The sequence below is a fragment of the Chanos chanos genome, chromosome 12, assembly GCF_902362185.1.
Source record: "Chanos chanos chromosome 12, fChaCha1.1, whole genome shotgun sequence".
Lineage (NCBI taxonomy): Eukaryota > Metazoa > Chordata > Actinopteri > Gonorynchiformes > Chanidae > Chanos > Chanos chanos.
The window spans coordinates 15341700-15353153 of record NC_044506.1 but is presented as its reverse complement, the minus strand read 5'-3'; the positions used below and the strand labels follow the sequence as shown (position 1 = coordinate 15353153).

Below are 11454 nucleotides of genomic sequence, written 5' to 3'. Positions count from 1 at the left end.
CCCCAAAACAGGTGAATAGAGCAGAAAACATTAAAAAAAAAAAAAAAAAAAAGCAGTTGGTACTCCTAAATGCAACAACAACAACAAAAAAAGAAAATGTCATGAATCGGGAGCATCGGAACTGATCACCGAACGGGTCCGTTCCAGAAGCTCCCTCAGGGCACGGTCCGGATAAAACAAAAAAAAAAAAAAAAAAACCATGCAGAGATTCGATGGCAGACTGAACATAGCACCACCAACACCACAGCTGTTGAGTGAAGAGCTGTTAGAATACGCTGGTCTCTCTGGCCTCCGCCCGCCCGGAGGAGGACCACTCACTGGGTGTTTTCAGCTTTTTCATACAGAGCCGGGAGGAGCAGGAAAAAGAAAGAAGGAAAAAGGAGGAGGTGGAGGAGGAGTGTGACGTTTATCTGCTGACGCTGGCTGGTAGACTGTCCCTCTTTCTGCGACGCCACGTGTTGCGGTTATACTGGATGTGAGAGCGGTTGGCCAGGACCGGACTGTGAATGACGGCTGGATTGTGAAATCCCTTTACGGGGAACTTAGGACCAGTCTACAGGAAACACAGGTGAGAGATGGAGAGAGTGCTTTCAGTATACGAACTACAGGACAACGGTAGTTTTAATGTCTTAATCCGATTAATTTTTTCCCCCCCCGAAATGTCATAAATTTACAAGATAGTGAAGGAGAAAACAAAACCCATCACCTAAATCTCCAGAAAATATCCATACTTTCAGTATAAAAGTACAGCGTATTAAACTTGATCAAAACAAATATATGATTGAATGATAATTAAGACCTAGATTCAAACAACTGGTTGACATTACTGTTGCTCAAGAGAATGACCAAGTAAAATAATTATAATTACAGTTCATTCACGTGACCAGACAATACCCGCACAATCTTTCCAAACACTGTCAGAATCCAATATTTTGAAAAATATTAAAAAAAAGTGTTTGTTTTTTTTTCAAGCATAACATTGTTCTCTGCCATTTCATCTACTCTTGAGATACCACTGTGTGAAAACAGTCATTCTCTGTCCACTGCTGAAGGCATTCAACTACGAGCTGGAAAACCACTTCAACTATGACCTTAGTCAGCACACTAAATCAAACAGGGGCAGCTAACTGAGGTGTTTGCAAATGTAAAGAGTGAAAAAAAATGCACAGTAAAGAATGAAAAATGAACACAAGATCCCAAAATGATTGACCATGTGTCTACGTCGCCTGTCTGTTAACAGTCAAACAGTACTGAAGTGAATTAGTGGTGATAATAAACTTCAAAAAGACCGGAGAGAAGAGATAGAAGAATCCTTCACAAAGCTGTCTGATGTAAAAGGTCCCATCAACCTTCTGATAATACAGAACTGGCCTAACATATTAAAAACACTTCACAGACAGACAAACTAAAGTTGAAGTTGAAGAAAAGGATGAGGGGGGAGGGAGAGGGAGAGGGAGAGGGAGAGAGAGAGAGAGAGAGAGAGAGAGAGAGAGAGAGAGAGGGAGAGAGATGCAAGACTAGCTTCAGACGTGAGAGTGAGAGTGCGTGGAAGCCAGCTCCTACCTTGTGGTGGATGTGGGGACTGGGCAGGGGGCTGGGGGGGGCAGTGGGGACTGCATGGGGGGGCATGTGGAGATAGGGGGGTGGTCCGTCTGCCATACAAACCTGTCTGCCAGGTAGAGCGTGTAGAGGGAGACTCCCTGGTATAGACACTCTAGCCTGAAGGAGAAGAGAGGAGAGGTTTTTTTTTTTGTTGTTGTTTTTGTCTTTTTAAATGAGGTGAGGAAAACCGGGGGGGGGGGGGCGCGTAAAGCTCTTTGTAAGACCCCTTCGTATCCCCTGAGCTAACCTGAGAGGCAGGAGGCATGGTGAGCTGTGCGGTGAGGTTGGCCTTAGTGGTGCCCATCTGCAGAGTGGGCGGCAGCGTACTCAGCGCCAGGGTCTGCAGCGGGTACGCCGGCACCGCTGGAGCTACACACGGAGTGGAGTCAGAGTCCTGCAAAGAGAAAAGACTGTTTTTAAAAAAAAAAAAAAAAAAAAAAAAAAAAGGACTGGGGGGAAAAAAAAAAAAGAGAGATGGTAGAGAGAGGGGGCAGCCAGAGAGGAAGAAACAGAGAGAGAGAGGGAAAAAAAAGAGAAAGAGAGAGAGAGAGAGAGAGAGAGAGCCTTACGATATCGCTGCCCGACAGTGAGGATGAGGAGGATGCTGAAGAGTGCTGCTGAGGGCTGGACAGAGACATGGGAGAATCCGCACTGTGTGGAGACACTGAATCTCTCTGCTGTTGTTCCTCTGCACTCACACCCAAAAGACCCTTAGGATCACTCTGTTCAACCAGCTCCTTATGGACCACACCTGCAGGTACACACACACACACACACACACACACACACACACACATTAATGAGTGTAATTTGTCAACATCTTTCAGTGCTTCATACTGGTAAATATTACTTTCACACATCCCACCCCTATTATAAACCAAATATCATATGTATACTGTATTTGCGTGGCACTCATGTGAGTTACAGCTCCCCTGCCATCTGCTCTCTTTATGAAGTTCAGGGCTAGATGGGCTAGGCTATATCATTATAGGGAGGGAAGTGGAGTGGGAATCCAGATTGTCTTGAGATGTCTCATGGCCTGTGTTCTAAAGGTCAAATACCTCATTAAAAAGCCAACGCTTCAGTCGAATAAAACCCATTTGTCATATCTCAGCTGATTAATGATGAAATAAGCGGCTGAAAGGCGAGAGCAGAGTAACGTACGGCCGTGAAAGAGAGCGGGAGAGACGCGTAGAGCCAGAAAGAGAGCGGGAGAGCGAGAAAAAAAAAGCAGAGACGGGTGGTATTTTCACAGCCGTAATCACTGGTAAAACCACTGTCCCCTCACTACCAGACATCCACATTAAAAGCAGACAACAGCTAAACCCTAACGCGTACACCTGAGTAGAGAGCGGTGTAGCAGCGCGGTGCCGGAACGGGGATATTATTCACTCACCTCCGTTTCTCTCAGCGCGGCTATGATGCCGTCCACCCCACTTCTGTTTAATCCACTCCCTGTAATCGATGACATCCTGTGTGACTTTGATGATGCGTCCCAAAGTGCTGGAAAAAAAAACCACGAGACGAAGAATAGAGCAGTCGCTCACAGTGTGTGTATGTGTGTGTACCCATGCGCGTGTGTCTGTGCTCACGTGTGCGTCTGAGCTGAGGCGTGAAGTTGCGGGGTTGAGCGTACGTTCGTGCGGGGTCTAACTCACCTGTCGGCGTCTTTGTTGGGATAAGAGCGAGCGAGGGGCGAGACGGCGTGGCTTAGCACGATGTAGGCGTAGTCGAACGCTTGTTTCACCTGCATGGCGCCGTACGAACTCCTTCCCACGTCGTTACCTGTCAGAACACCCACAAACGGACATTACTGAACCAACCCGACAAACCGCGGTTCATCCGCCATCACTGTACGCTGCACTTTGACTACGCACACTGGCCTCCTACAGCAGCCTGACACAAACAGCAGGTCTTAGCCAGAAAGGACGAGGGAAAACAAACACCAGGGTCGAGTCATTAACTGGACATAGACGAGAGAAGATTTCGGCCGAAGCCGGTGGCTCTCGTGGCACCGCCGAGGACAAAGTGAGCTGAACAGGAACCGTGGATTTGCCACTGTTAGGGTAAATACATTTCCATGCCCGTGTTCACCTTTCAGTTACAATCTGAGCTATGAGCACATTTAGCTGAATGGTAGAATGGACAGAACAGTGCAGTCTTGAGAGAAACTGAACTGTTCAAATGGTGCTTCTGTGTGTGTGTGTGTGTGTGTGTTTAAAAAAAGCACTCACCTGGTAAAAGTGGGTCCTCAATACACAGCATGGAAGGCCTGTAGCCATTGCTCATGGCTTTCATTATGTCTTCCTTGGCTATGTACGCTCCTCCATTTTTTATTCTGATGCCAGTCTTCAGGTAGTTAAAATGTCTGCCATAAAGCTCGAAGAACTCAATGAGCAGGATACCCAGGTTTATGTTGGGGCTTCGGGCGTCAATCCGCGGGTGTAGCTGCCGGAAAGGGAAAAGTTTGAGACATGTTAAGACAAACAGACCCCGTTCAAATAACGCATCTGAAGTAACAGTCCGCAAATGTGTCTAGACACAGATACAGAGTCAGGGCAGGGGGGAAAAAAAACATCATATTCACTACGTCTGTTCAACCTTCAGGGAATCCTTTTTAAACGGTTGATTCGTCCAAAGAGGATTTATGTCGTCTCATTAAGTAGAGGGAGATTTTTTCCCTCCCGTAATGGTCCTAACTTTCTGAGGCAGTGTGTGACATTAAGCAGAAGGGTTATTCCACGAAACGGTGTTTCTCCGTTAACTTGAGCCAAAACACTAAACCAGTCCAGTAAGAATGCTCTTTACCTACTCTCCTATTGGACAACTCCCGTTTGGCTGAATTATCTGCCAAATCGACAAGCTGTGCTCTGCAAAACACCCCCCAGCTCTTTGACAGATCATAACAGGGTTTATGAGCTTGAGCGGTTTGGGGTGGGCGTGTGTGTGTGTGTGTGTGTGGGAGGGGGAGGGGGGCGTGGCTTCTCACCTGTAGGAAACTGATGACCATTAAAATGAGGCTGTAAGAGCTGATGCCTCCGGTAAACACCTCGTTCAGATCCCTCTGTAACAGGAACTGCTTCAGCACGAAGATCAAGTAAGGCAGCACAGGGTACCTCTGCACAGAGACAAAATTCACGTCGTAACTGATGAAGTTTCCAAAGCCTCGTAAAAAACGTTAATGATGCACTGTTATTTAATCACAGCAATAAATCAATCTGAGGAATGAAAAAAAAAAGTATCATCTGGTATGTGAAAGCTTAACGTTCCAAATATCATTTCTTTCTTTCTTTTTTTTTTTTCCTTTTCAGCTAGATTCATGTAATCAAGCGTGCCCTGGAGGTGTGACTTAAAATCAGAGTCCTCCGGTGGAAAAACTTCTGTTGTACCGATCATATCCTTATCTTTCAACACTTTTTTTCCTCCTCCAGGGAAATCGAGAAGGGAGGATTAAGTTGACTCACCGTCAAATGTGTCTGCTAGGTATTATGACAAGTGTGCACATGACTTAAATGTGAAATGTCCCGTTCTCTGAACAGACTTGAGAGTTTACTGACAGATCTGTACTCCTTCCACAGCCATGTACCGCCCAAAGCCAAAGCAACAAGTACAGTTGTGCCAACGTAAACATCTTTAACAAAACTTCCAAAGGGCATCCAGATTAAATGTGGTCAGGTCTGGATTATTGTGGATGGATATGTATTTTAGAAGATTTCAAGATTCAAAATAAACAAAAGATACTGGTGAGTAAAAAAAAAGAAAAAAAAAAGTGACCCAGTAATTTCCCATGGATTGATTTCTGATTCAGTTTTTTCCCCTCGGTGTTGGGGGGGGGGGGGGGGGGGGGGGGGATGCATAGTTTTGGATCACCTGAGAGGATTACGGAAGGGATGTTGAGATTTACCTTCACGTAATCCTTGATGAAGCGTGCGGCTTTGACACCAGTCTCCACGTTAAAGCTGATGTCCACTTTCACCTCCGTCTCCTGATCCGTCAGCTTGATGATCGGTACCTTCAACAATCGAAAAACGAACGTTACGCTCCCACCTAAGCGTCACGAGCGTCCCGAAAACCGAGACCGAATAAAAGATATCCAGCCTCATCTTTAAGATCCCAGGTAAAAATGCTTCCTTAGGCAAACCCAAGCCATGAGAATGAGCAATAACAAGTTTTAAAATCACAAACAGCAGGACGCTGTTGAAACTTCATATGTGACGAGCAGTTTTGTTTTTTGTTTTTTTTACCCACCGTAGCTTTGTCAAGTACTTTGATGGAGTGCGGCTCGGCCACATTGTGTTTGCGGAGGGCCTGCTCCAGCTGCTGCAGGGGGGGTCTTTCCCATTTCCCCAACACTACCAGGTCAATGTCACTGCATCGAAAAAGACCCCCGAACAAACCTCTCTGAGAAACCTCTCAACACAACACTTATTCAAAAACACAGTCAATAGCTTAGAGAGATGACACAAGTTATTTATCAAAACTTTTTATTGCATCAATAACCTGTTTACCGCGGGAGACTCGAATGATTTTTATAAATGTGATACGGTTTGAGTATTTTTTTCCCACTCTGTGTTCCGAGGCTAACAATAGCATTCTTAAAAACAATGGAAGGAAGTGGACGGGGGAGGGAGGGTTATAGCAAAGTTTTTCCTGTGTGTCAAAAATATCACAGATGATATTCAAATAGCTACGGGTTCCTCTTATGAAGATGTACAAATGCCCCTGACAAACAACAACAACAGAAAAAGATCATCCTTTTGTCTAGATTACACTCATTTCCCAACACACAATCTCCTTTTTCCATCTGCTTGTGAAATATGTGTGTGCCTCCAAAAGAAGAGAGAGAAACCACTACTTCTCTGTGTCTCAGCTTTTAGCAGCAGTCTTCTAAACACACAGTTAATTAACAGTCAATTATATATATATTTGTATACGATGCTAAACCTAGAGCCCTAAATATTCATTCTTAAATGAATGCATATTTCCAACATCCCCTCCACTTTAAGTCATTTACACGATTCAATGCTTACTCTCAAGCTTGGCAGCATTTCTTTACCTAAAAAAAGACTTTCAATACCAGAGTCTTTTTGGCTTGAAAAAAAAAAAAAAAAGTATTCCATCTTGAAAAGCCAGCACATCAATACTGTTCCCATTACACAGTGACCAGGTCATTTTACACTCCCCAGGCCATCCTCTCATCCTATCAATACCTGTGTGTGTGCATTACATTATTTCACCGTGATGACTTACCTGGTAGGGAGGTAAAGCCCAGTGCTAAAGCTGCCAAAAATTTGAACCTGCAGAGAGAAGGCAACATCTAAGCTTAAATTTTGGCAACTGATTTGATTTTTTTTTTTTTTTGTCTGATGAACATCTTTGTTTAATACTCAGAACACTCCTAACAGGACAGATAATGAGACTGATTCTATAAGTGTGAAATCTTAAAGGTACAAAATCCTTCAAATGCATTATTAGCACAAAAGGTACTAAAGTATTGTTTTTAGGCTTCTACTGATACAACATAAGACACATAGAAAGACTCAGGGCCCCAAGGGAAGCATTCAAATGGTCATACGCTAAACACAAGAGCGGCCACCTCCCATGGTTGACCATTAATAGTCATTCACTTAACAGGCAATTATAATTTTGTTAATTCACATATATGAGCAGTTACACAGACAGTGCAGAACTGTGATGAATAGCTGAACTGTAAGATTTTTGAACACTCAAGTACAAAGCTGTGTTCATTTCTTGTATGATGAGTGGCATACAGATAAGTCTGTTTTACATTTTTATATGACCCTCAACACATTTTCTGGTGATTTACATGGGAAGGCTATATTTGCCGTAAAGTACTCTACAATACATGTATGCTCAACACCAGCAGCTCCTATAAGACACTGTCTTGCAGATGCTAAAGGTTACAGCGCTTGGTAATAATAGCTATGACTTCGTATTTCTATGTTATGAGTCATGTGACTTCAACTCCAGTTTTGTAGTAATTTTGGCTTATTTGTTGCCTGACGTTAACTTATCAAAGAGAGTCAACTAATAAGTTGAGAAAACTTTAACAGTTATATTCATTCAATAATATCACAAGTTACTTGATTCTCCTACACATAAGGCAAGCCCATAAAAAAAAGCCACACTTCCAAAATGCAAAAGAAACCCAACATTTCACAATGTTTCAAGAAACAAAGCCAATGACATTTTCATCAAGCATGGTTATCAGAGTCTGAGCGCCTTGTTCAAAAAACATGTATAATAAAAAGCGAATATCTAAAACTATCCACAGTGATCTTTAATTTCAAATATCTTTTGGTCTCATCTCTATAAATATCCTGGCAAACATGCTTTGTGTCATTGGCTTGGAAATTCTGATTAGATCGTCCGTCCATCTGTGAATGCGTGAGCCTGCCCTTCTGCATACGAATGACTGTAATACGTGATTGCGAGAGGTGATTTTAACCTGTGTTGTAGCTACATAAGACGTTCTATGAGTTGTGACTGTTTGCTATTATTTGCCTGTCTATATGCTCATGTATGTATATCAAAAACGTTCAGATCAAACTCACATCAGCGCTTGGCCAGAGTTCCTTAATGATCATCTCTATTCTGTGGACCACCTCTTTCCTCATGGCTGCCTCTTCTGGCCGAGGAGACATAAAGTTATAGAAGTCTATAATCTCTTCATGTAGCCTAGGGAGAGGGGAAAAAAATGAATGAAGGTGAAGGGTAAGACAGTCACAAGGGGTCACAAAGGTGACTGGTATAGTTAAAGGGGAGACATAAAAGGTACTACGGTTTACTGCCAAAATTTAGAATAACAGAGAAGAAATGCAGTCGACTAATTCAAAATGGTTCAAATACGTGACAATAAATGTATTAGTAAGAACCAAGTAGTTGGAGAACGAAGTTATTTCACTGCTACATTGTATAAGTTAAACTCCTATGCTAGAGTACATCCAGTGTATTAATTCTGTTGAGGAATTATCGAGAAAACGTTCTTCTGTCTTTCATTTATGATGGTGCTGTCATTTCCCTTTGCTTCCTCTAACTCTGCTGACAGTAACAAAACGCTCCACAGCTAATCAGAGAACACCTGCAATTCATCGTGGCCAGTCAAGATGGAAGAACTCAGAAATATGTTTTACAATTACTTTTTCTACGACTAAGGAGAAAAGAACATGGATTTGAACCCCAGAAAACACTGAAACTAGACAAATAAATTAAGAGAGTTCTTTCGAGCATATTTTGCATAATTCCATTTGTCTAGGCACTACTCTATATTACACTGACTTCATTTTAAAAAGACATTTAGTAGCATCGCTGGTTTAAAGTAACTATGAGGCTGACAGTCAAAAAAAACAAAAAACTTGGATCCAACATTTTTTTTTTTTTGGAAAACTTCTGACATTACGTTACCTCAGACTCAATAGCTACACAAATTGTCGCTGCAAAACAATAACATTCAAAATTACGTATGTGTGAGGAAATGTGTAGGCTGAAACTGGAAGTTACAGCTTAAAACGGCTCTCTCTGAACTCCGAATTCCTTCACAGAAAATTTCCAGATGGGTGCAACCAACCACTGCAAATATCACAAGTTCATGCAACAGATTTTGCACTTCCAACGACCGTAAGATTTGCAGCGTTACGAAATGACCCACATGCATGCGATGACGTTTAATTTAGTGAGGAGGAATTTTCAAATGTATCATCTTCTAAAATTAAAAAGGAGACAACTTCTATCTGTAGTTAGTGGAACAGCTTTGTTTTTTCATTTCAGAATCTATCTTGTAGCGTAATAGTTTGCTGTTTCATACAAACGTTAGATAACTGACAAGAGGTCGGTTACAAAAAGCGAGAACTCAACTATGCTGATCAGCAGAGTTTAAACTAACCAAATTCAAGAGGAACACATACGCCACTCGGGGAATAATTTACACATATCCTGTACGTTATTCTTTGCCAAAAACCCATATTGTCAGCGAGCGAACTAGATTCTTTATTCTAGAGAAGTTGGACGATGAGCTGTGTTGAGCAACAGTTAGACCTGAAACAGTAAGACTTCATAAGTACGAGGAAAATGGATTTTTAAAGTCACAAAAGTACGTTTACTGTAAATGCCTTCTCTCCCCATGCTGACATTAACACTCCAAAATTACTATACTGTTTAAGATTAGGTAGCGAATGCTGGCTAAGTTTCGAAAACTGATCTCCCTAGGATATGAATGTGATTCATTGAGTGGACGTAAATTCCACTGGCTGCAGAACACTCCCACTGGAATGACGTCCACCAGTTTACTTATGAAGTTGGCAATTATCAATCAAATAGAATAAATTGTATATTCAAGATATCGCAGGCTAATGTGAGCTACAACATTAGCAAGCTAGCTTGATAGGCTGAATCACTGCTCACCCTGGCCCATCACATCAAGTCTCTTAAACGTAAGAGGCGTGACGCTCATTCAGTCTGTGGATTGATTAAGAGTTCAACAGAACTATGTTGCACTTCGTAATGTAATGCAACATACGGGATAGTAAAATTCACATACAATTACTATGAAACTGGTCGTGGCATTCGAAAACTCGCCGAACGCACTGAATCTCAACTCACCCGTGCACTCCGACATTGTATTTTCTTGTCTTCCACGGCGTTCCGGAGTGTAAATAATTACCATTACTATAGTTGGAGAGGAGATAGTTTATGCCATAGGTGCTCGCTTTGTTGTCACTTTTCCTTCGGCCAGAATGGTGGTGGTGATTGTGGTGATTATGAATCGCAGCCGGATGAAACGGGTGGCGCTTGTTGCAATTTTGGTGGATACCGTACTGTTGCTCCTGATGGAAATGCCTTGGATGGGGATGATGATGATGGTTGACATTATTCAAAATATTCTCACTAAAACTACAAAACAAATTGGCACCTCCAGCGAGTTTATTTATATTTCCAGTGACAATGTTAGCGGTTGTAGTCCTGCTTGAAGAGCAACTGGAAGATGGACTGTCCGCCCCTGATTCCACGGAGGACGAGGAAGAAACAGATACCGTCTTCTGGGGCATTTTCCCCTCGTCTGCGCCGACTTTCACTCCGTTTGCGTTAATAGATGAGCAAATAGAGTTCTGAGTACTACCGTTTGGTAAAGTTACAAAGCCAGTGCTGTTTCGGGTGTTGGTGCTATTTGCATTGGTTTGATGGCTGCTTGAAGCAGCAGCAGGATCGCTACTATTGCTGCTGCATATGCCTTTACGGGATGCTGCTGCTGCAACGGTTACATTTTTTAAAATATCAAAAGCCGGAGAATTGACACAGAAGTTGTGATGATGGTTATGGTGCTGACCGGTCTTTCCTCCGATTTCCTGAGATGTTCCCCAGACATGCATCCATAAAGTGTTTGCTGGTCCTGTCTGTTCCGGCTGAATCCAAGCAACCCTCGGATCCATTCAACTATCTTTTTAAACGACCTCCTCAAGCAAATCAACGTGTTTCCCCGTTCCGATTACTCTCGATTCTGGACCAGACAACTTGTCCGAAATTGAAAATAATAAAGACAATAGTGAAGTGCTAAACGCGGAAAACAAACGGGGATCATTTAGTGGTCCTTTTAACGGCTAGCTGTAAACTGTTAGCTTTACAGTGATTCCAATATGGCGTACCTATTCCCTTGAACCCCGAAATCTAATACGCATGTGTACAGGATTTTTAAACATCGGCCTGTGCACACACCCCCGTTTGAAATCAGGCAAGCACACTCTCTAAAGCGCTCAGCGGCTCCACCCTTCCAGTACAGAAGCCCCACTCTCAACATATAGTATACACACAATGTAGTGTAACCACAAATAATTTTTC

At 42.7% G+C, this 11454-nt stretch overlaps 1 protein-coding gene across 1 annotated transcript; it reads right to left on the bottom strand.

Annotated features, from left to right (window-relative positions):
- Positions 1-342: 342 nt before the first annotated feature.
- On the bottom strand, positions 343-11048 carry tent4a (terminal nucleotidyltransferase 4A). The gene is made up of 14 exons (XM_030789377.1): positions 10861-11048; positions 10222-10794; positions 8178-8301; positions 6853-6899; positions 5851-5971; positions 5507-5614; positions 4592-4720; positions 3837-4050; positions 3261-3387; positions 2999-3105; positions 2172-2353; positions 1850-1996; positions 1564-1719; positions 343-553 (listed from the first exon to the last, which is right to left on the bottom strand). Exons 1-14 carry the CDS (start codon positions 11046-11048, stop codon positions 407-409), a joined length of 2370 nt encoding a protein of 789 aa, XP_030645237.1. The 3' UTR covers positions 343-406.
- Between the last annotated feature and the right edge of the window lie 406 nt (positions 11049-11454).

Coding starts and splice junctions, on each gene's coding strand:
- tent4a (XM_030789377.1), bottom strand. CDS start 11,048: ATGGATCCGAGGGTTGCTTGGATTCAGCCGGAACAGACAGGACCAGCA. Junction 4,721..5,506: donor TCATCAAGGATTACGTGAAG/GTAAATCTCAAC, acceptor GTCTCTGTGCAG/AGGTACCCTGTGCTGCCTTA. Junction 3,106..3,260: donor CCCAACAAAGACGCCGACAG/GTGAGTTAGACC, acceptor TTTTTTTTCCAG/CACTTTGGGACGCATCATCA.